General features: G+C 41.2%; 1 protein-coding gene across 2 annotated transcripts; it reads left to right on the forward strand.

Moving 5' to 3' along the window:
- The first annotated feature begins 248 nt into the window (after nucleotides 1-248).
- On the forward strand, nucleotides 249-25,853 carry LOC128754435 (paralemmin-1-like). Of its 2 annotated transcripts, none has more exons than XM_053857050.1 (8): nucleotides 249-398; nucleotides 15,782-15,834; nucleotides 17,053-17,133; nucleotides 18,959-19,080; nucleotides 19,183-19,246; nucleotides 21,554-21,584; nucleotides 22,304-22,354; nucleotides 24,506-25,853. In XM_053857050.1, the coding sequence occupies exons 2-8, from the start codon at nucleotides 15,790-15,792 to the stop codon at nucleotides 25,300-25,302; spliced, it is 1,191 nt and encodes a 396-aa protein (XP_053713025.1). In that variant the 5' UTR covers nucleotides 249-398; nucleotides 15,782-15,789; the 3' UTR covers nucleotides 25,303-25,853. The 2 variants fall into 2 exon arrangements, with proteins under 2 accessions (XP_053713025.1, XP_053713026.1); XM_053857051.1 differs by lacking the exon at nucleotides 249-398 and adding an exon at nucleotides 409-685.

Consider the following 25,853-nt stretch of genomic DNA (forward strand, 5'->3'; position numbering starts at 1 on the left):
TCCACTAATTGTTTCACTGTCTTTGCCAAAAAACGCTTGTTGCAAGTTGATAAGGATGAACTGCGAATGAATGAATTCATGAATGGATGAACCTCTTACTACAGCTGACCGTTCCAGAGACCTCAAGAATAGAGGAGAATTGACCGGTGAAAACGCAGTTAGAATGTGTCACAGCAACGAGCCAGGCAGTATCAAAGTCTATATTTAAACTGAATAGTTCAGTTAATAGTTGAACTTGACTTTGAGCAAGTGCGAACAGAACACTTCAGCAAACACGACTAACCTGACGGCTTGAGGTGTTTGTTGTGTTAGCGCAGACAGCAGGAAACATGAGGCGGCAGCGGCACGGCGGAGGGCTGGTCCCACGGTGACTGGAGCCTCACGGGGACGGGAGTCAGGTAACCACGTCCTCGCTCACGGACTCACTTTTGGCGAAGTTCCTCGGCGGCGTATCCCAGATGTCAGCTCCCGCTTTCTCTTCTGAAGTACCTTTTCCACGGACGGGTCATGTTAGCAGTTAGCTTCCCTGTTTGACCCACAGGTGTTCTACTTCGCTGCATTTAAAAAAACTGTCTTTCACCTTAATTCATACCATAGCGAGCTTTTTTCACCTTTTAACACCTTACATCCGGCTTATTATTGACTTAACTGGAATCAACGCCGCAACTTGAGGACGTTTGAACAGGTATGGAATCCTGAATTACTTAGTAAAACCGGTTTTGATCGTTCCATGGATTTGTTTCGTTTACGTGGTTTGTTGACACCAGTTGATACGCGGCTGCTAAGTGGTGCGGTCACCTTTAGCCGTTTAGCATCTCTATTCGTGTGCTCAAGCGTTAAGTTACTTAAAAATTATTTAGGTTGTCAGCGCTCTTGAAAGTAAACTTGAGCTTCTATGGCAAAGGAAAATACTACTTGCCAGCGGTTCTTTTCATTTTCACCTGATTCCGATGTGAAACTGAGTTTAACCGTCCTCAGTTTTACACGAACGTATGTGCCAAATATACTGTACATGACATTACATCATCCAATAATAATAGGTCAGATATTAAAGCGCCCAAAGTTTGGGTTTGTTTATTAATCTGTAAAAACATGCAATGAGTTTCATCACAAGATCAGTGAAGGGGAAATGTAATCGTTTCAGTAGTTATTATTCAGGTATGATAGTAACATAAGTACTTAACATAAGTAATATAAGTCATATTAACAAGTCACAAATTCTTTGTTTAAGTGTAATCATTAAATTTGCAAATGTCATTATGAAAACAGATGATTTAGAGTATTCCTTCAAGAGTTTACTAAGTGTCTCTTAAGTCTGACCTGTAAAGTTTTATTAGTTCTGCAGAGTGAGGTGATGAAGCAAAATCTTTTTTCATTTAACTGTAACTGTTTCAGATTCTTCTCACTGCTGCTGAGACACAAATAATGCATTCTGATTTTAAATGTTGCAGCTCGGGTCGACCCCAAACTCTTGCTGTTTCATCACCATTAACCACAGCTATGCAGTATTCACACTGGTTTGGTTTAAAGAGACTCGGTTTCTACCCTCAAATCCCATCTGTCAAGGGTTATCTCACAGGTGACAAAATAGGCTCCCCACATGTCATCATCAGTCTGGCGGAGGGCGAACCCTGAGGCCTTTTCAAATGGTAACACTCACTGTCTTCATCTCACTCTGATTAAAAGGGTGGGATGTTTTGTTGAGTGGCTCCCTCAGAGCTGAGACTGGTCTTACAAAAGATGCTTCTGTCAAAAACGCAAGTGAAATAGTATTTTTCATATTCTGCTCCTGCGTATTTTGGTGAGAGTTTGTCAGAATGTACTTAATGATGCATTGGCAACAGTACTGTTCAGCTAAATAATGATGAATGAATTCTCATTCAAATTACAATAACTTAAATGTATTTTTAGAATCTCCACAACCAGCCGACAGCGACCCCATTTATTGTGAGGAGTCTGCTTGCACCGATTCAGCAGAAAAGTTTCATCATCTCTGCATTAAATATATCACATAGTGCATTATTTCTATGTAAATCTACATGAAAAAAAACTTTTTTTTTTAGAGAGTGGGCGACATAGCTGCTAAAGTTAGATAAAGAGGCGAAACTGTGTGGTCGTCAGCACTAACAATCAGAACGGGTTTTATCTTTTTCATATCAAGTTGAAGAGCTCAGCGAGTCAAACTCTGACAAGATGAAGGGAGATTAAAACCTGGGAGATAAAGGGAGGAGACAAAGCAGTAGCTCCAAGTGATGAAATCCACCACTTCTTGTCCTCTGTAACTGGATGATGGATGAATTTCCAGCAGGAGGGAAATTCCTCCGTGCCACGTCGCTCCTGGCGAATCTGTCTGCCTGTCTGTCTCCCGGTTATTCACTCCAATATTGTCACCTGAAATTAGACTGCTTATGCTTCCTTTCTATTTTTAGGGTCACATACCACCATGTCTTGATTCAATTAGCATGTGTTTATGTCTTCATGAACAAAATAATGAACTACAACTCACCGTTGTAAAACGACCAATAGTTTGTCTTTAAACATCATATACTGTGCTGAAAATCTGTAAAACAATGTTTGTTTCTTTAATACTTTGGAGCGGAGGATTGACTTGACTGATATGACTTGTATGTGTATGTAGTAAATACAGTGATTTAATTTTGTGTTGAGGCTGGGTGAAACTAAAATAAGAATCCTAGAAGAAGACTTTTTAGATCTGGAGTGCGGAACGAATGTTGAAATCATGAGTAAGAAAGAGCATTCAAATGAAACAACAATCATGATTCTTAATTTGTTACACTCAGATCATTACTTTTAAACATCTTTATTGAATGAACAAATGTTTGTTTCAATCTCATCTAATTCATTGTAAATACCTTGCATGACATATTATGACATCTATTATATAACATGACTTCATTATTGTTACATTGCATACAGTTCAGTCCATATTCAGGCCCTCAAGGATTCCACTGAGATTCTTTAATTGATTGTTGCGGCCAAAAATGCCCCATTTTGCAGCAGATAAAAAAAAAAAAAAAATGCAGTCAAAGTTGCGTTCACTCATGGTACAACATGACTGGAAATAAGGCAAATACATTGGCAAATTAACTTGCCAATGTATTTAAAAGTTACAGACCTCATTGAGGTCTGTAACTTTTAAAAAAAGTTACAGACCTCAATGATTTTAATTAAATATTCTTTATTTGCAAAAAGAAACGAGTATTTCAAGTACAAAGAACACACACAAAATTTATTATAAATGCATGAAAAATATAAAGTGATGATAAGAGCAGGCAGTGTGTAGTAAGCACTGGTTTTGTCGTGGGGCTCCTTGCAAGGGCGGAGACTGAGAGTTAAAGGTGGGGAATGTTTGTGTGTGGGTGACCGGAGTTCAGCAGTTCATTAATACAGAGAATTAAAACTTTGACTGGTGATATGTTCCTCGTGGTCGTGAAGTGTAGTGTCAGAAATAGCATTGCGTCCGTCAGTCATGTTTGTTTATGTCCGCCCCATATAGTGTTCAGGTGTCTGGTGAGTTCTCCTTTTTATTTTGATTCTACATTTAAGTAAATTTATTCACGTCCGAATCACAGGGTTGGTGGTAATGTTTGTGTGCAAATGTGAGTGGCGTTGCACATGACTTATCTCAACTGGGTGGTGGTGTATATGTTGACGCACGTCCCGTGTAGAGGGGTGGGCGAAAGGAGACTTGAGTGATTGGTTGGATTTGAAGGAGAGTCGGAGGGATTGGACCTAATTTCAGCACCTTGCAGAACTTGTGGGGATTGATTGAAATTGTGTTAATAGTTGCAGTTGTAAATATTGAGATTTCCTGGAGGGGCTGGAGATTGAAAAGGAGCAGTGTGATGAACCGTTTAGGTAAAGGTTCCAAAAATCGAAGACCATTTTCTCCCCCATACTCTGTGTTTTTGGGAAGACTGCTGTGTTTCTTTTGTGCAGATTGATAAAAAGACATGCACTTGTACTGCAATAATCATTTTTGTCAGCATCTTAATTTTAACTGCCAAAGACTTTAACCTTGTGCAAATCCTTAAGCTAGGGCTAACTATAGTAGTTATGACTCAGAGAAAGTGATTATGACTATGACAACCTTCAATATTACATGATATTGATTTGCCTTTGATAGCACCTCGATGAAAGGTAAAACCCAGATGAAAAATTCTCATAACACAAAAAATGAAACCGTGGACATTCTAAAATGTTTGGGCTTCGTGTTAATATTTGCAAAACAGGTCCTTGTCCTTTACCTAAATGACAGAGCCCAAGAATGCTTGAGATTCCAGCCCTGCTGCAACATGCTAGTCTGAACTGAACTTTTGAGACTTCTGATGTACAGTATTTCAAAGTCTCCATCATGTTTGTCTGGAAGCCAAGGGCATACACCAGTCATGTGTATCCCAATAATCGTCTGAGAGTGATATGAACGTCTCATTTCAATTACACATTTTGCAGAACTACAGTAATGAGACACTGCTCTGACATGTTGAACCTCACTCGAGAAGAGTGACCGTAACTGATTGTTTATTGATGTATTTTTAACTTTATTGCAGTTTTGCTGTGGTCTAAGTGGCCGCCTAGTTTGTCAGTGGAAACAGGCAAACTGGTCCAGTCTAGTTTGCAGTAGTAGAAGCAGTCACAGTTTGAAACGTTAAGTTAGTTAATGATTATGTGATGCTTTGTCAAGGACGTGGATTTCTTGACAGGAAGCTCATGAGCACAGTCTGATGAATTCCACAGTCGAATTCCCACTTGTCACAGGCAGAGTGAATTGTAAAAGTGTTTAATGCTATTATCTGTTACGACTGTAATCAACATTTTTCAAAAGCTATTTAGAGCGTGTTTGGGTGGGTAGAAAATATAGAGCGGCAAAGGCCCGAGGCGAAGCCTTATTTGTGCACTCCACATATGACACTTGGTCGCACCTTGCTTCTTGTCAGCTAGTATGACCAGTCTGCTTGATTAGCCTGAGGTTTATTCAGTCCTTCATCTTGGGTGCAAAGCTGTTCAAGCTGGAATCATAGAGGACCAGGTGAGGCCGGTGTGTCCTATATCACAGGACACAAGTTGTGTGGGTTTGTTTTAGCATGAGGAGCCTACTCTACAATAGTGGGTTCCTAAAAGTGTAGTGCATGTTAAAAACCATCTGTTCAGCTTGTTGACTTATTTCCGTTCCTCCTACAAAGTTGTCTACTTCAAGCTGGAGATCAAGTCTTTACAGTCATCTGAAGTTATTATCCTCAAATTGTGTTGTGTTGTGTGCCGTAAAATGAAAGTGATAAAAGAAAGAGGCCTATACACGAGCACACACGTCATGCTGGTTTACCTTCACATCATGAAATTCTGATTCAAAACCGTAACCAGAGGTTTCCATGATGCTCTGCTGTCCATTCAGCCAATCACAGTGGTCGATCACGACGATTTTTACGGGCCAACAAGCTTCTTACCACCAAGATGGAGCTTCGTCACATCAGGACAGTGAAATTGCCAAGGAGCTGTTTTGGTTCATGTGTATAACCTGGGCACTTCTGTCTCCTCGCAGCTCGGCTTTCACAGTTGGTCCGCTGGGAACAGTGGAGAAGTGAAAACATTGAGCACTTTAATGGCAATAAAACGCCTTGTAATATTCAGTGGTCTGATGTGATGGTTAAAAGTTTAATCGGTTTAATGCGCGTTCAGAACATTGCTGCGTTTCTTTTCATCATTAAACAGTTCGTGCTGCACCTGTTTTGAAGACTAGTTCAGGTGTCATGCTCCGTATCCTCGCTTGTTTTTAAGGTGTTGAATTGACTGGCCTTCCCATGCCGTGGACTGCACCGCTGTTCCTGCAGCTTATAGACCGGTGTACAGATTTTCATTGTGTAATATGGATTCTTGCAGTCATGCAACTGCAACCATGGAGCATCCTCCTTTGAGTTTTGTGAAAGGAAATTTTGATACCCTAGCTTTAAATTTGTTCTGTTCTTTCAATCTGTGCGTACTGTGTTTTGTCTCTGCCACCAACTTGAACATGCTGCAGAGAGAGACTGAATAACAAACAAGAGCAATAAAGCATGCTCAATATAATTATTATGTATATGGTTTTAATTGTTATGGTATGGTAGATCATTGTGACTTGGTCGTAGCTTGCAAGCTGAAAAAGTGTGGCACCACTGCTCTGGATAAATAGAACTTTTGAACAAAAATAGAATTGTTTTGATGAGATAAATTATTCATCCGATCTTCTGCTAAAGTAAGTCTTCAAGCTCGAAGAAGCTCTAAAATCAAAACTTCAATTTTGCTTTGAAAATGGACTCCATTATTACTGTATTTATCTCCAATTTATTTAATGCTATGTAATCAGCTTTCAAACTGTTTTCAGCATAATGACAGAGTGACCCTGGATTTTCCTGCAATATAGTCTATTTTAGAGGATTTTAAGGATGAGTCTGTTTTTTGTGTAATTTGTGATGAGACCAACCCAATTGCAGCACCATTTAGTATAATTTTGTGGGGAAAAAGTAATTTATTATCAATAGAACTATGAATGTTTGTTCCCATTCACAATGATACTAAATAAAATAGACTTAAGCAGTGATTGTAATGGATAATCTGTCAAAAAATAAGCTTTAAATGTATTTGGTCTTGAAAAGATAATTTCATAAATTGTTTCCTTTGCATCATCTATGATGTGTGTGGAATGGAGTGAGTGGCAATGCCTGGAGCATAAATACCTATTACACAGTCACAAAAATAACTGACACTGGATTACAACAGATTTCTCTTACAACCAGTTTGACGCAGTCTTGCAAGCTTATCGTAGATGCCTGCTGGTACATGCCAATGTTAATCCTAGATTGCAAAGAGACTCTTAAAGTGGCTTCCTTTGCTGCTGATCTCTTCACATTATGAACAATAAAAATATAGTCATTAGTCTGATGTGCTAGTCTTTAGCCCAGTGACTACTTTGGTTTATTGTGGAGGATTACATTGTTGGAATGCTGCCTGTTTGCAATAGGAATGTCTGTGATGTTGAGATGGATCGTTGAGCTACTGGTTTGGAGTTTAAAAAGAGAGCAGTTTAGAGTTACCCTCAAAACTTCCCACAAGACTGATATTAATGGTTTTGGTTTGCACAAGTGATCAGTGTCAGGCGTCAGCTTGCATAGATATGTTTGAATGTGTAAATATGTGCAAGCTTATTTGCACTTGTCAGATGAAATTTCTCACGGCTGTTCCTCTTGATCATTCACCTGTAGAGATTTTGTTCTGGCAAGGTTTGAGGGATTGTTTTAATATTTTACAATGCATTAGGACACAGGACTTGGGGACTTTGGGAAACATTTTCATCTTAAAATGAAGTCAGTTGTATGAGTCTCCTTTTTTACTGACTTGACATCTGACAATTGGATTTCTTTCTCTCTCTTTGTGAAACATTTCTGCCTCCAAGATGAACTGCAGGTTTGTCCTGTGTCCTCTGGGCCACCTCAGTGTTGTCATGTAAATCCAGCCTCACATTCCACCTCCAGGTTTAAAACCTTGTTTACCCTTTATCAGAAACAGCAATAGTTGATTCTGCCTACAAAACAGTGCTTGCAGTGATAAAGCCTGAGATATCAAGAGTTCATGTTGTTGATCCCATCAGAGGTCGAGGTTTACTTAAGCCGTGCCTCAGGGAAACCAGTCTATTTGCTTCAGTATAATCACATGTTGCATAATATAATGTGTCTTCAATTTCAGATCATGTGAAAACCTTATGAAAGTGTCTGAATGGAGAGCTAGCTAAGAATATTTTGTGCTCTATGTACTTGTATTTAAAAAAATATATATAACTTGCTTCATATTTCCTATCAATTACTTAAAAAAATAGTATTTTAGTTGTTGTTTTCTCGTGTTTGTGCTAACTGTAGGGTCCATGATAGTGACATTAATGAGACTGAGGAACGACCATTCACAGTAGTGGTGAAATTACGAATATGTGGAATTGTTCAGTTTCCTTCTCTTAACAACCATGTTGGTAAAAGCTCATCTGTACTTTCAGTTTCACACAATGGCGAGGTCTCAAACCTTTCATCATGCTGCTGTCAACAACTGCCATTTTGTAAGCTTCCTTGTCTTTATATATATATATATATATATATATATATATATATATATATATATATATATATATATATTGTCGCATCAATTCTCTTGTAGAAAGACGATATATTGTTGGGCAAACTGTAGGATTACATAGGTAATTATACTTAGTAAATACACAGCACATGCTTCAGCTTTAAATGTTTAGGTATGAAATGATGATTTAGATGTGTTTAGAATATTTCAGTCATCATTGGCATCATTCTTTAAACATAACTAATTATGAGTCACCTGAAGTCAAGGATAAATACATGCTCAGTCAAGAAAATCATGCACACACGCTGTAATTGTACGTTGCCACCCAACGTGATTTGGTGACTCAAGCAACTTCCCCCATTTGTCAAGTTGCTGTGAAAAGGCGGGTCAGTCTGTCTGAAGTTAGTTGAATGTTAACACGGCAGATCAGACAGGCGGAATTGTAGCCCCTTATCTACTGTAGAAGTATATCAAAGCAAAACTCTGAGAGAGTCTCCACTGATCAGCCAACACAATCTGCTGTTGCTCCCTGTTTATTTTATTAAAGTCTGCTGCTCCTACTTGAGTGGAAATTTACCATTACTCATCACAGCCTGTTGTAAGACATATACCAGTTAGATAACGGAATACTCTGGGGTGGCCAGTCGCTGCCTTTGGCCCTTGGACAATGGCACTCTACTCTGCTTCGCTCTCAGCCCGTGGGCTTGATCACCCACGTAAAACTGTTGTTGTCCTCTCGTATGATCTTCAACTTTAACTTAGACTGATACAAGCCATTAGATTCTCATAAAACTGAATCACTAACCAAACTGTTTTAAGGAAAATGTAGTGGTGGGAATCTTATATCTCACGATTCAGTCCAATTCCAATTTTTGGAGCCACGTTGCGATTCAAAATAGTTTTTCGATTACATTTATAATAAAATTCATTATGATGATCTAATCTAATCTGCTTTGCAAGATGGAATGACAAATAGATATTAAAGTTTTTTTCTTTTAATCTGAAGAAAGTGTTCTTATTGGGGACCGTTCTTTTTGTCTCTTGGTAAAGCTTACGGGCTGTAATGTCTATGAAGCACAGCAGTGTGTGTCTGCGATCTCTGGGAGATGTCTCACAATTGGAGCTATCACATTTGTTGTGTTGCCCAAGTGCTCGCTCTTAGTTTTGCAATGACTGCTCACTGTGTACGTCATGTCCAGCTTAATGTTTTCAGGTGTTTGGTGAAACCGAAATGACGCCAAACTCTAGCCTTTACTTTAGTGCTTGTGTGCATCCAGGGGCAGGGAGTGACCTGCACATTAAAAAAACAACAACAACAACAACAAAAAAAGGTTTTGGGACTTGTCTAATGGATTTTGTAGCAAATGAGAATTACGATTCTTGTGTGATTCATATGTGAATTGATTTTGCCAGCACACAGTTTCAAATGTGAAAGCCACATTCTCATGCCAGTGAGGTTGAGTCTTCCAATGTCAGTGTTTTGTGTTGTCACGTCACACAATATAGCCTTGCTGCTATATTTAAACATGCTATTGGATCGTTTTTGATCCCTTTAACGTATGGAATGTGGGTTAAGCAGCCCAAGGTTTACCCATCATTGCATGTTAAATCTATCTTTAATCACTTCACAATGGAAAGGCTTGAAGCCCAAGTGACACAACATAATCCTGCATGTTAATCGTGCTGGGCCAAGAAGACTCCTGTGTGCTGCTGTGTGAGTTCCTATCTGACCGTCGTTCATCTGTGAAAACAGGACAGCTCATTAAACTCTTCACAGCGGCGCACGGTGCATTTTTGAGCCTGTCATCTTCAGCACTGAGATCATGGCCGGTGCATACTGAGCCATTTCAGGGGTCCGCCAGTGTTTGCCGCTGCTCTTTGCTGATTCGATGAGAGCATGACAAGGTTTTTGCGATGGCTGTCATTTTCAATCGCTCTCTCTGCTTAGCAACCGTGCTACTGATTTTCTTCAGTCAAATTACACATGATGTGTGATCAGAATGTGTTTGACCAGATGCGAGTGTGAGATTCTGCTCTGAACATTATTATATAGAGAAGTGTTTTCCTGTCATTCTTGAGCAGGAGATGAGGCTGCTGCCTCTCAGCAAGAAAGTAGCAGGTTCTATTTCTGCCTGATGGTATCTTTCTGTGTGCACTTCGCATGTTCTGGTTGTGAGCCTGTGTTTTGCAGATGCTGAATTAATGTTATGCTCGATGAATATTCTACTTCTCAGAGAAGCCCAGTGAGCCAACTGAAAATTGGGTGTTGAAAGGTAAATTCAGTTGCCTTAAAATAGAAATCTTTTGAGAGCTCAGACTATTTTAATGCTTCATGATGGTGATGAAAGATGGCAGAATAAAAGTTTTTTTAAGAACAGTTGGTTCAGTCTAGTTGTCTGATTTTACAGCTGATTTTGGTGACTCTTGCGAACGTAATACAAAACAAGTCATGTTTACTGCTAATGTCTCTAAAAAGTAAAAAGCGGAGTTCCTCCAACTGCCAAATTTAGATTCTCCTTGTCTTCCTTATCTGAGAAGGTACAGACCTCAAGACGCGCTTTCACAGAAAGATGTGATTTGTATAAAAAAAGACTGCTAATAATGGGAGCTGGTTGCTAGCGACAACATTTCATGTTGGTTTTGAGGACGGACTGCTGTTCATGTCCACTTTTTTCCACATTCAATGATTTAGGAGGAATTAGGCACGGGGATCATTGCATTTCACAGTTTATTCCTGAACATAGACTGCAGTCCAAAATAACTTACATCCACATCCTGCTCCCTAATGAAACTTATTTGTGAGGCAACCAGTACAGAACAACTGCTCTCTAAAATCCAAGTAAACCATCCTGCAATGCTATGTTTTGTGGCCTAGCTAAAGGCGTTGAATGGCGTAGTCTTCCGTGTTCACTCCCTGTGAACTTTGCTGCCACTCGTCCCTCAAAACTGATTTGTTTGATTTCCATCCAGCCCCATCACAATTTCTACTGAGAGAAGCTGTAGTGGATGTTAACGTTGGTAATCCCTGACACACTCCCAAGGCCACGATTCTATTAGCTCGATGATGTTAGACACACAATGCTTTCACACATCTAGATTTAGTGGCTAAGCATGCAGCAATCGAAAGGAGGAGTTTGGTGAGTTTGGTTGTATGTTTTCAATTAAACAAAGTTTATAGCTTTATCACCCAAAATGAACATGTCCAATATTCATCTAAATATGAAGTGAACACTGTTATACGCAAATATGCGCACTTGTCCATTGTGTGTCTTGTGATTTATTTTCATCTATATGAGCAGGATATCCATCCCCAATAAAGCATGTGGTGCAGCAGAGTCTGTAAAACAACTGAAAATCAATAGTTGATGAAAAAGCACTCCACAGCAGTTCGCTGGGTCCATCCCTTCAGCTTGAGAGTGATTGCCTCTTCGGTTTTTGCCCGTCCCCGAATGAACCTGTGTCTCAGATTTTGTTTTGCTGTTCACAGTGTGAGCTCTTCCCGAGCTGGGCTCTGTGACGACAAAGGAAGTGCAGGTTCGAAGATCACGGTCCTCTTGATTGCACTTTCTGTCTGGAGGACACGCATGATTGTGCACTTCCTTTTCCTGACACATGTAAAAGAGAGATATTTTGAGTTCATACAATCCTCCTTTTGTCTGAAAGGATAGGACATATTCCAGTTTTGCAAACAATACTGGCTGCTATGAATCAATGCTGCTGTTGCACTTGACTAACAATGACTAACACCAGTTGAAGCACCAAGTGTCATGCTCACAATAATGGAGCGAACCAGATGGGATGGGCTAAGCTAGAAACAGACAAAGGACATCAAGAGTGAAAAGATTGTGTGGACAGAACCGCACCAGAAATCCTGTCAAGGAACACTAGGAATGTCAATGATAAAGCATACTTTGGTCAAAAGCCAGGTCTGACCATAAAGAAGTATCCACTTTTTTAATGAATAGAAAATAACTATTGTTTTAGTACAAGGACAGTGTCATTTTGCAAGGTGAGTTAGTGAACTAATATGACTACTTTTATTAAGGGTTTGTTCGGATACAAGTGTTAGTAGCAGTGGGAAAACACCTGACTAGCTTCTTGCACTTTATTAATAATTCATCTGAGGACGCACCACTGAGAGTGAATTATTAAACCCTCTGCACTGATTTTAATTATTCGGATATAGAAGTTAAATATCTGTATTTTAGTAAAGTTTAAATGGATACACATCATACTGTTTTGATGTAAGAATACAATTGGTTGAAGTCACCGGGCTCTCCACACCCCTCACCGCTAGAATCACTCCCTCACTATGAGTGGAAGAGAGACTTGAAAGCAGGGGGGAGATACGAGGCTGAAGGCAGCATTATTGCATCATTATCGAAAAACAAAATGTCACTGGGTGGCCTTTTAATGACTCCGTCCCCTTCGCCCCCATGAGACCTACAGCTGTTTCGCAACGCGTTATACCTAGTGGCTGTTATTACTCGAACACTTTCATCTCAGTAAATGTTTGGCCGAGGCTTAAGTATATGTCATTCTGAGGCCAGTAGCCTGATGACAACCTTGATCTCCCACAGACTCATGAGCGGTTGCTGAGAGCGCTGTAAATGAGTGATTCACAGTTCCAACACCACTTTATTTATAAGTATGGTGGTAACATTACGTGCCTTTGCATCACTCCTTGCCCTGGAAATGGACTGTAGACGTTACATGTAATATACATACATGATTGTGGTCTTTTTGATTAGATCCCCTGAGCCTCAAAATTATTATTAATAATATTATTAATAATAGTAATAATACTAAAAACAGTAAGAATAATCATGATAATCTCTAAATTAAAGGTTTTTATTTCCCTGCTTTTAATAATACTTAATTTCTAAAGTCAGATTGGAGTGGGGAAAAAAAATCTTTGTCTTCTTAACTATCCTTAATCTGCTTGTTAGAAGTAGAGTACTCATAATTGCACTGTTGCTTTATGCTTTATGAGCTTGTCATCTTGAGGCCTCTAAGAGATTAGCTCTCTATCTACAGTAGTTCCAGCTGATTTCTATTGTCAGTAACCAGATAAATGTTGTGGAGATTTTGCTAAAACATCACAGTGCAACTGTTCATCTGGCTATGTTCGATACATTTAACTTAAAAGTAGTAGAGAGTGTTTTAGAAACATAATTTGAATAACTGTCAGGGAAGAAGGTGCGTATTCAAATCAGTTTTACCATGTATGTAATGTGTGAGGAAATGTCACTTTGTTTGAGAACTTGATGCAATTTGAACCACAAGTTCGAGTCATCAAAAGGACATTATGATGACACTGCTTCTCAAATGCATTTCAAGTTCAATGTTCCAAATCAATGAGAGTATGGTGTTTCACTAAGTACTGCTGAAAACGTCCAGTCTCCAGTCGATTTTTTTGTTTGGGGGGGTGGGACTTTGTCAACCATTATCTCTGTTAGCTAAAATGTTAAGCAAACATTGACCTGTTAAAGCCTCTTGACCAAAGGTTGATGGTTCTGCCGCACATCCGTGTAGAGAAGCGACCTTGTCTTCTCCTCACAATACAACAATTATGTACTAGTCCAACACTTCAATTATGTCTGCCAAATGGTTGAGGCTTGAGCGAACGAACCTGCAGCCCTTTCGTTGAAGAGTCGATAATGAACAATTATGTCAAGATGCATCTGTGCGCAGGCCATGGAAGCCTCAATTACTGTGCTCCGGAGTGTCTCAGTATCCATGTAGATGTCAGGATTGTAAATCCAAATCGTCATCTTTTGTTGCTGGTTTTAAGTTTCGTTGTGTACAGTCCACATTTTATGAAACTAGTCTTCATTTTCATTGGAGGGGTATAATTTTTGTTAAAAGTGTGTAAAAACAAAAAAAGAGTTTTCTGTTGAAATATAGTTTTCCTGGTTTGAATGTTGTTATTCTCTTGCGTGACATACTTTCCCATTTGTTGACTCAGTCAGTGCAATCCTTAATCTCTAGGGAAATGCTTCACCTCTTTTCATGGCATCTTCACTGACTCTGACTTAACTTCAGGATCGTCTGGCTGTCCTCCGGTGTTGAGGCTAATTATCGACGCTGCTGCGTGTCTATGGGGAGCCCCTCTATACCTCCTCATCAAAGCCTCCGTGTTTGCTTGTTTATCTCTGGCTGCTATTCTCAGCGTTCTGCAGGAGCCCTGATGAGACGTGAGCCGCCACTCTCTACGGAGGCTTACACTGTAAGCTGTGGCAAAGTCCCAACAATACTTGATGTTTATCCATCTCCTCCATCTTATTTAGACCTAGAGACCCAATTAAATCTGTTTCCTGTGGATTTAATACAAAATCCTATTTCATTCCTTTTGACGGTTAATGATTTTTATTTTGGCACCTACGTTTAATGGGCAGTGGCGGGATTTCATTGAGTTTTGTCAAAGAGACAACACCCAAAATCTATGCCAAAGAAATTGACATTTGATTTTAAATTTGGGTCTGTGTCTTACTTTTAAAAAAAATGCTTTTTGATCATCACATCTTTCTACGGAGCCCCTAAGGGCACATGACTTTGGGGACATGATATTGTGAGATCTCGCAATACTGGTTTGAAGTGACGTCGTAACTCCTTCCAACAATGGCGAGTCAACATCTGTGAGAAACTTTCATTGAATTTTATTTCGAAATTGGACTAAAATATGAGGACATACTGCCCGTGCTTCATCGCAAGCATGGTTTTGAAATCAGTGTCAGGTCATCCTCCATGACTCCTCTACTTCTCGCAGCAGATCAATACATTTGAACAGCGTGTGATCTTGCAAAAGTATTGTAGCGTCTGTTGGTAGTAGACGAAAACAGTGGTTCTGCAGTTTAGTTTCTTCTTTTATTTCACTCAAACACTGTATAGTGGTCTCCAGAAAACAGAAACCCCCAGCCAGCATCTCACTCCACCCTCACTCACTTGTCACCATTGAACTCTTTAAGGAACCGTAGCATAAACCCAGAACGTCACAGTAGTTTTTTGTTGTTGTCATGTCCCCTTAGGGGCTCCGTATGTTTCTGACTAACTTCATGATGGTGAGCTGCTAAATGAGAATGCTAAATAATGCTAGCTGAATCCTGAAACCATTTTCTTAAAAAGATGTTGCTGACTGCCACCTATAAGTGTGAGTCCCAGGAAGATGGTGTCTAAAACACACTTCAAGTCCTGCTTCTCCGAACGAAGAGCAGCTCAAATATTTTCCTTTTGGTGTCATATATCGGAAAAACAAACGTCACTGTCGCTAATGAGGGATGCCACAGGCCTCGTCATGGTGAACAAAAAAGTCAAATATGTCATGTGGGTGGAGTTTATGCAGAGTGCCAAACAGGGACAAGAACAAAGGCTACTTCTCACCGTCCCATTGTCCAAATAAGCTTCAATAGCGGCGCGGCGGCAGAAATTCCTGCCTCTGATGTTGTGATGCCAGTCGCCGGCTGCATCTAAATCCTCTGATGTTGCAAGTTTGGGACACGCGGCGTTTGGGGACTGACAAGTAAATGCAGTTTGATCCTGTTTTTTTTTTTTTAACCTCTAAACTTGCAGAGACAAACAAGTTTTTTCACTTCTTGTGTTTTTTCTCCACTCGATGAAGGATATTTGTTGACTCTACAACACACATATTTGTCTTATTATGTCACAGGTTCCGACATGGATGAGGTGGAGAAATACAAACGACGACTGGAGGCTATCGCTGTGAGTACACACACGCACACACACGCACACACATCCATGCGCGGGCAGATTTACTAGCATCCCTGTTTGCGCGTTCTATTTAGACGGAATGGTGGTTTGCATCCGTTTGACTGAGTTTATGATGTGTAACAGGAGCCTCTTTTTCTTAAATCTGAGAGTGCATGTTTCCTAGTTTGTAGCAGGATGAGTTTGGATAAGGCCTGAGTGCATGGAGCCACGAGGCACATCTCAGGACAAAGGACAGCACCACAAGTGTTAAAAATAATAGTGATGGGTTGATGAGGTTTCATGAAACAGTGTCCTCATTTTCAGAGGCCACATGATGACTCGAGCTGCTGTATGTTTGGACTTGGACAACTAATTTAATTAAACCTCAGATCATTCCTAAACAAGGAGCACCATCTAGTGGCCTCTGAAAATTATGACACTGTATCATCAACCCTGCAATACTGTTTCATAATACCTCATCTACCCATCACTCGTGGCCACCTATAATACATGACATTTATAAATAGATGTCAGCGTCAATTTGTCACTGGGACAAAACATCCACACAACCGTCAGCACAAACACACAGCCACAGAGTTCAAATGTTACATTGTGCATGCAAGAAAGTGCTGGACCTTTTTGTGTCAACCAAGAATGGAGTACTCTTTTGATAAATAAATATATATTTGACACAGGATTTCTTGTCAGCACCCAAGTGTGCACAGTATTGCATGGTAACAGTTAGCAAGCACCAAATAAAGATGCATTTCGTTAACATACTTTTATTGGCGTAATAAATCAGAGAGCGGGAGGTGAATGTATTTTACATTTTCATCTCTATATCCTCCTTTTCCTCGATGACAGTCCCAAACCGCTGTGTGCCATCTTGATAAATCACCGTCCGTTTTTAGAGTGAGCAAACAGGCGCACGTGTTCTAGTTTGTCCAAACCCATCCACTACTGTACTCAGATAAAGCTCTAGATACTCTAGAAGGCTTTGACATGAAAAGTCCCTATGTGTCACGTGTCATACACCTCTTCTTTCATGACAATCCTTTGTGGATTTGGGGATTAAGATTATTTTCTGTCATCTTTGATGCTAGTTTGTGTCAGATGAAATTCCAGGTGTCCCAGTTTTACCACCATGTTTCTATCTGTTCTTTCTACTCCCAGTTGTCTCTTCCGTTTGTCTGTGGAATTACATCATTTTTTTTCCTTCACACTCTTCAGGAGAGGCGACGGCTGCAAGAGGAAGAGGACAGAATCAGGCGAGAGATGGAAGATGAGAAAATAAGACTTCATCAGCTCAAGGTCTGAAACATATGCTGCCCTCATGAAAGCTGCCTCTTTTTGAGCGTAACCCTCATTTATCTTCACTGATATCACTTGGAATATCAGCTTTGATTTCAGAATGAACAAATTTGAGTTGAATCTCTATAAACATCAGGCGGCTCCAGTGAAGAGCGAACTCTTCTCTGTTGTTCAGTGTTCAGAACAACATTTCTTTGTGCTTCTATTCTAGAGTTTTTGAAATGAACTTCAATTTTCCATTTTTATTTTACACACATTTTATTTCGTCTCCTTCATCGTTTTGGTTGTGACATCACGTTGTATAATGTGATGCGTCTGGTCTTCAGATTAATTCATTATTTTTGTCTGTAATTGATGAATCAAAATTAATCTTTGAGGTCCCAGCCAATTCATTTCCCGACAACTGTAAAAAAAACAAGGTCTATGTCTTTGCATTGTTGCATTGCTCAAAGGCACATTCCAGAAATTGCTCCAGTTTGACTACCCAGTGTTTGTGTGCATGCAGGTCCCGAGCATTGTGTTGAAATGAAAGCTAACATCACCTACAAGCCATCTAGCAGTTTGACCGATTTAAATCCCCCTGTAAGATGCAACTAGAACCCGTCTTGCTGTACATTCATCAGCTCTGACATCAACGTCAACCTCAGGGAGGGTAAAAAGGTCTGCTTGAAGGAAGCTGCTCCTGACCTGTAGGAATGTTAAAAACGGGGTTGTGTCCGGGCAGCCCAAATCACCGTGAGCAACAGAGTGGCTCTTGTTCTTCTCTGCTGGGGAAAATACACTGATGTTTTTGTTGGACTCGTATTTGGAAAGGAAGCCACCGACTAACAGGATTTGAGAGGTGTAAATACCATTCCATCTCTGTAGCTGTTGACAGAGACGTCACCTGGTATAGAGGAAGTAAGCAGATGTGAAGTGGGTCACACAAGGTTTCACCTCTGAATCCAAACCAAGGTTCTTTCTCAAAAAGTAAACGTTTTATTTTCGAAAATGCAATTCCACGGACATGGACGCTATCAGACCAGTGAATATGTGTGTCTTAACATTTGAATTTTCATCATGACCTGCGTTGAAAAGCCATCAGCATTTCAGCCACATTTACTGAGGGGATCAGCATGTGCAGCAGCCGCTCTCATGGCGCAGTAATTTGGCGGGATGTGGAGAAGCTCAAGGGCCTCTTCTCGACACATACTCCATTTCAGAAACTGATGGGCATCTCCGAGCCGCCTCCAGGAACCCCACAGGGCCTCAGAGGAAGCCAGAAGGAGCTTTATTGCCTTCTATTCATAGACGCTGTGTTTGAGGACAGTTAAACACCTTCACTGGTCAAACATAAAGAAGTGACACTAGACAAGCTAACTCTATATACAGAGGACCAAGGCTGTCACCTGCTGTGTACGTGGCTGCCTTTTGTTTCTGCCTCTTTTCTAATGTAAAGCATAGAATTATGAATGCGCTTTGTGAAGCACCGCTGTCAAAAGATTCTGTTTAAAATCATCATCACGCCATCCAGAGGCCTAATCCTGTGTGAACGTGTTCAAATAAGCATTTATCCCATGTCGATAGGTGTGGTTGTGTTTGTGTGTGCGCTCACGTTACTGTGACTAATACATCTCCTCAATTCATTCCTACTTGAAACGGTTTCTTGCAGCTCAGCATTTGTCAGACGATTAGCTTTTTACTGAAGATAGGATTGCTTTCATGAGCCAAGGTGAATTATTGATAGTATTAAACTCCTTTGGCGACTAATGGATATTAATATTATATTGTTAGTGTGGTTTCATTTCCTGACAGGCCACTCTGCTATTTCTTCTTATCTGTTCAGAGGAAGTCTCTCAGGGACCAGTGGCTGATGGAAGTCGCACCATCTCCACCAACTTCTCCCGCAGCCCAGAGCCCCCTCTCCCCTTTTTGGGGGTCCCCAGCGCAGCAGATGGACAAACACAGGTGCAGTTTGAGTAATATAGAGCTGGTGTTTGGCTCATTTGCTATGTCTATGCTGGATCGATGAACTTTTTTTAACAATGTGATGTTCCAATATTGGTCTAGATTGTCTTCTGCAACTCAGCGGTTGGAACAGAACATAAGGGGACATAAAGAAGACAGCCACATGGTGAGAAATACACACTTTTGGACATGTGAAAATGTTGAGGACATGCTTCATCATCATCTTCCTCACCATCATCGGCATCATTGTTGCACACTAAACCCACCAGATATTCTTCCAGTGTGTCATGAATAATTGAACTCTCTCATAATGTAGCTGTAATGCGGAACATTGTTCAAAGGAGCCGACTGTAATCATGAGCACTTCTAAAGGCAGTGTGAGGAATGCTTTTTTCTTCTCCCTTTCATTGGGGAGGTCACAAGAGAGGCAGTCCCGCTTCTGTTTCTCTGGCATGACTACATTCTAACCGTCAGTTATCCATGTTCAATTTAAATGAGACAGTAACACGAACATTTGACGAGAGTCAACATGATGCAGACAGTTGCTGCGTCATCTCACGTTTCACACTGTTGCGTGTCTCACAGTGCCTCTCTGTGATTTGTCAAACAAATCGATTCAGAGTTTGTCTTATTCCAGTTGTGAGTTTCAGATGTGATATCAAACTAAGCTTGTGTCTTATTGTGAGTGTGTATGCAGGTAGGTGTGAGACTGTCAGTCAGTGACTACTACTACTGCCAATAAATACATAAACTTTTATTGTGTTGTGAGTCAGTTGGAATCCAAAATACATAGGTTTTCACAAAGTGTACCTGTGATCACCTCCTGCCACTAGCATTCACAAGTGCACAAGGGAGACTCTGGTTGTTGTATTATGTTTAGTAAACTGCATGTCTTCTGCTGCTGATATTGGTGCAAAAACAAGTCTGTTTCCCCTGTAACTCATACTGAGTTGTAATATTTCAAGTCAAAATTGTGTCGTCAGCATTTTAAGTACCATATTATCGGAAACCATAAGAGAGTTAGCGCTGTATGCTCACTATGTATTGTGTTTATGGATATATGGTGTTCTATTACATTAAATTATTAGTAAAATTGATGAACAGAGTTTTAATAAAATCAATAAACTGACAAAATTGACACTTGCATTGGACGTCTTTGCAGCTATGCTTTCATTTATAGTGGTTAGCGAACAGGATTTAAATAACAATGAAAGCAAAACATGCTACAACACTGCAACATGACACAAAGCCCCTCCTCCATTGAAGTACCTTGTTCAGCTATGTAAATCCTGTATACATGCCACTAATTCAGGCCGCTCAGATGTGCATTCCTTTTGTAAAGCCATCCCAGATGATTTAGTTCCTCATTCAGTGACTGAAGTGAATTCATATTTGACGTGAATGTTGTGCCGAAATGTGTTGGTGCCAGGTCTGTGGGCAGATTAGACATGACTGACACTTGATATCTGGCGAAAAGAAATCCTTTTCTAACACCTTTTGTGATATCGCTCGGGCCAAGAACGATGACTGATCGTTGATGTACTTCGTCTTGTACGTTCAGCCTCAGCAAATCTCTTATTGAGTGTTCACCTGACTTCATTTGGATGAAATCAATCCACCTACAGTACTCACATGGCAGATGTGGCAGAAAAACCACATCCACCTATCATAACAAAAACAAAGATATGGACTACTTAGGATTAAGTAATGAAGTGTGCAGATCTTATATTGTGTGTATTTAAGAGGTTTCAAGGGACACAAGGGTTACACTGCATGTAAATGATCATGGCGATGAAGAGACTCTGAATGCTATGAAAAAATCCTGGGGAGAACCCTGGTAATAACTAAATGACAGGCAAAAAAATCCTGGTGGAAGGTTGAGTGCAAGAAATGACCTGTCTTAAAACATCACAACGTCAAAAGTTAAAATGAATAACTCCATCCCTCAACAAGTCAGTCAGACTCTCAGAGTCAAATAGGTGATGGAAAGAAGACAAGGAGCTTCCTCCCCTTTACACTTGTCACCTGCGTCAGGGTAGAACCGAGACAAGTTGGACTCGGGTATGTGAGCACTGTGTGCAGCCTTAAATTGAATCAGACAGCATTGGGCACAGGACAGTGTCTCGTTGACAGGCATGACAATGGAGACCCACGTCTTCAGAGATAGAACGGTTCGCCTCATATCTATTTCTCCTTGTTATTTCACTGTTTATATCATGTTTGAAATACAGGTGCGACTGACTTATTAGTTGAAGCTGGAAAGATAGTTGCAGAAGCCGTGAAGAAACTATTATAGTTAGTGTCCAGATGTTTTAAACACAGTTGATGTGAGGTGTATCTTTCTGTTCTAAGCTGTAACTGACCTGGAGAACCACTGGTCTGCATGGAGTTGTGCCGACTGGCTTGTAGTTGATAAAGACTTTACTTGATGTTTACATTCCACACATTAATTTTGTCTTATTCGTTGTGACAGGAGAAAGTAAACTCTGCAAGGGAGCAACTAGGTAAGTGGTACCTCTTGTGTTTTTATTAATGGCAACATCGGCTTTAGACATATCCAAAATTGGTTCTACCTCCTCAGACAGTACTATCTAATGCAGTGTAAAACCAATGAAAAGTGAGGAATCATATGGTGCCCGAACATTATGGCTGTCAAAAGCATTTGGATCCTCTGATAAAAATAAACATGCTCTAGCATGAGCAACTTATTTGTGAGACAGGCTCCAACTTTTTCCTGATTTGAAACCAATATTAGGAGAATAAGCGTTTCTTCATCATGTGACATTTGTTTTCACGTTGAAGAATCTGATTTAGGAGACCAGGCTGTCGTAGTGAGGGGACAAAAGGACACGCTTGACTCCGCAGTAACAGCACACAGGCAGTCTGGCCAGCCAGGCATCCATCTGCCTGCTCTCTTCAACAATCTCACTTGTGTCAGATCTGTTTTTAAGTGTTTAATCACGTCGAGATCCTGTCTGCTGTTCCGGCTCTTTGCTGCACCTGTGCTCCGAACGCCGTAATTACACCACTACAGATTGATTATTAATGCATTTGATGTCAGCCGCGTCTCCTCTGTGAAATGTTGGATGCTGCAGCATGAAATAGCTTTTATGGGATTTTGCACCGTTCTGGCACTGAAGGTGACTTCGGTCGAACATTTGATGTGGTCTTGATGGGATTTATGATATCGTGTTGCAGTTATTACAAAGTCATTTTTCCTCAGATATGGGCCGAGTCACTGCTGCTGTGCACAATGGAGAGGCGACGGGATCAGGTGAGTTTTTGTGTCGACTCATGATATATGTTCCTTCCTATAGGTCCCTCGAGCTTCAACTGAAAAATGACGAGTGCAGCAAAAGAAAGTTGCCTCTCACTTCAGTCAGCTGGAATAACAAGTTGCACATTCCAGTGATATCAAATCAAAAATACAGCTAGCTCCAATACACATATCTGCACATCCATGAACCTCTTAAGTTTACCAGGTATCTCGTAAAAAAGGGCATGTGATGCCACCGGAAGGAAGCTAATGTTAAGGACTGCCCTGACTGAGATTCTGGATCCCTGCGTGTTGGAAATCTCTGGTTGGATTATTAACATTGTTTTTTGGCATCTCTTTATTTGGACAAATGTTCACAGGATTTGCCATCCCTCTGTGCGGGCCCCAAGGTCAAAGGCCCCTATGTGTCTGAGAGTGTGCTGTTCACTGTACAGTGGAGAGAGAGACTTCAACATTTTTTGAAAACAAGCCCAGCTGTTTGAGTCAGGACCTATCAGCAAACAGTGTTCAGGCAGCTCGGGTCACAGTTGCCATCCAAACCCTGTGAAATTGCTAAAAGAGTTTAGCGGGGTCAGATGGAAGACACAGAGTGTCACAGTTTGAGGCGTAAAGAAAGGTCAGGATGAGCATGATGACCTCCATCTAATGTCTGTGGCCCGACCAAGGCAAGATACTGGGCCAACTTCATTTCATTTGATAAGAAGCATCGGTGACATCTCAATCCAGAGGAGAGTAGAAAAAGCAAGGTTTTAAAATGGCATTCATTGGTACACGCTTCCATCTTTTCTATATTGTTCTTCTCTTCTTGTGTTATGACCGCTCATATACCTTGCTGAGCCACGATGTGACTCTCATATTAACTCCTGTACATTAGTATGATCAAGGAGGAAGTGACAGCAGCATACCGGGTTCTCAAGCCCTCATGCGGCGCGGTGAACACTTGAAAGTGCTACATTTATGTATGACGGTGGAGCACAAAGTGCTGAACGTGTGATTTTTCAAGGACACTCAAAAGCTTAACCACCCTGAGGCTAAGAGCTATGAGGAATGAGGTTCTGTTTTGGACTCGCCATGCCCTGCAGTGTTGGAGCCAGAACCTTGAAGATTGAAACTGAGATGAAAGTGAAGTGTTAGCTTGTCAGTGACGTCTTTGTGAAGAGCCTTTCTCATAAAACAACACTGACTAAAGTCAAACTAAAGACCTAATGTGGTGTCATCTTTCTTTCTACTTCAAGAACACATGATCTGTTGCAGGACAGTATTGAGATCTGCCATGGTGGTGTATGGTGCAGAGACATTAGCTCTGACACAAAGACACAGAGCCTGAGGCTGAAGTGGCAGAGTTGAAGATGCTCAGGTTTTCATTTGGGTGAAGGACAAGAGTTGAGACGGATACACCAGAAGGGCAGCTCAGGGAGACGAGTCTGGAGACAAAATGCCTGTTGGTTTTGACACGTGTAGAGGAGAGGAAGTTTTGCATGAAGTGCAGTGTATTGGCGATGTAGAAAAAGTCAAAGAGAATTGCAACAATGAGGTTCATGTATGTGGCGGAGGAAGAGGTTGTATGTGAACTGGGAGGATGATCCAGACTGGTTTAGGTGGTGGAGGCTGACTGGCTGTGGGGGAAAATGATGAACGACAAACATGATTCTACATTTGCGCTAAATTCCAATTGGTGGCTTTTTGAGGATCAATTTAAGGTCACGACTTCTTTCAAAATATCTTTCTTTTGTTGTGGCTCTGGTAGTGTTGCAACATACCGTTACTAGAAATGAGGAGAGTGAAAATAGACCCTGGGCAATTGTGAAAACAAGCCCAGCTGTTTGAGTCAGGACCTATCGGCAGGCAGTGTTCATGCAGCTCCGGTCACAGTCGCCATCAAAACCATGTGAAATTGCTAAAAGGGTTTAGCGGGGTCAGATGGAAGACACAGTGTGTCACAGTTTGAGGTGTAAAGAAAGGTCAGGATGAGCATGATGACCTCCATCTAATGTCTGTGGCCCGACCAAGGCAAGATACTGGGCCAACTTCATTTCATTTGATAAGAAGCATCGGTGACATCTCAATCCCAAAGGAGAGTAGAAAAAGCAAGGTTTTAAAATGGCATTCATTGGTACACATGTTCATCTTTTCTGCCAATTTTTCCAGCCACCAGACATTTTCATGAAGACACCACAGTGGTCGTCACAAATGGAGGAGCAACTCTGGACATCAAGGATGCGTCAACGCTTCCATACATTCAGATCACAGCCAGCAGACAAGGTGAAAGTCTCACCTCCAGCTCCGGTGCTGGTCCAAGCATTGACAGCGACGGCGAGGAAGAGGAGATGATGGTGATGAGGGCGGAGTGTGTCATCATCACGGACGAAGAGGATGATTCAGAGGTGGACATTCTACGGTCAGAAGAGAGTCTAGTCTTTGAGTCTGAAGCCGTACAGACGGCGGTGAAGCGTGAGGAAGAGTCAGAGGAAAAAGTGGAACCCGCTGATGAGACAGGACCCGTGAAACTGGACGGACATGACAGTGGATCAAGGGAGCTCAACGGTAATGACCCTCAGGAGTCAGTGCTCATACTGTCCGAGGAAGAACCTGCAGAAGGCGCCCCAGTGGCCCCGGTGCCAGTCTACTCTGAGGTGCAGCCTTGTATTCTGCCGTCAGAGCAGGAACCTAAGCAGCAAGTGGAACTTGGCGCGACGACAACTCAGGAGTCTGAGAGCCCGTCTGGGCAGTTCCAGGAGGTTCCCCTGTCCGACGCCCAAGCAAACCACAGGTCAGCGCCGGCGGCTGAGGAGCAGAAGCCGCTGCTCTCACATGCCAAGGAGCACAGCACACTGGAGGTGGAACCAGACGACATCAGCACAGAGATCCACGGCGAGACGAGACCCATCAAGAAAGAGACAAAGCCCAGACAGACAAAAGCCTGCCAGTGCTGCTCCATCATGTAGACCCCCCAGTCCTCCCAGCACTTCAGAAACCCCTCCAGACTGGAGAGATGATCGACTCTTCTGAGAGAAGAACTGACTGACTGGATCTCACAAGTGCCTTTGCAGCTCCTTCCCACTTTTCCAACTCGAAACAGACCCTTTTCACAGTGGCCCAAAGACCAACCCGCTGTTCTACTGACGTCAAACATTCTGACCAAGATATGGAATCCATTAGAAACAGTATGCGTTTTTCTACCATTTATATTTCTGTAGGAACAGCAGAAAAAATACAATATACCAGAAGTGTATTGGATTTGGATTTTATCCTAATTTAATTCATTGTTCCGACTTATTTAATTGAGATTTTATGTGGCTGTTGTTAACTCACGTGTTAGATATTCTACAGATGGCAGTGCTCACATTTATCCACATTACGGTGTGAATGTTTAGTGGAGGTGACCATTGTACATGAATAGATGTATGAATTTGAGCAGAACCTCTGCGTGTGTACAGATGCTGAGCTTGAAATGATGACCAGGTGGTTGAATGATTAAACTGAGATTTATGGTTCA

This window comes from Synchiropus splendidus, chromosome 2 (assembly GCF_027744825.2).
Source record: "Synchiropus splendidus isolate RoL2022-P1 chromosome 2, RoL_Sspl_1.0, whole genome shotgun sequence".
In the NCBI taxonomy this organism is placed as follows: Eukaryota; Metazoa; Chordata; class Actinopteri; order Syngnathiformes; family Callionymidae; genus Synchiropus; species Synchiropus splendidus.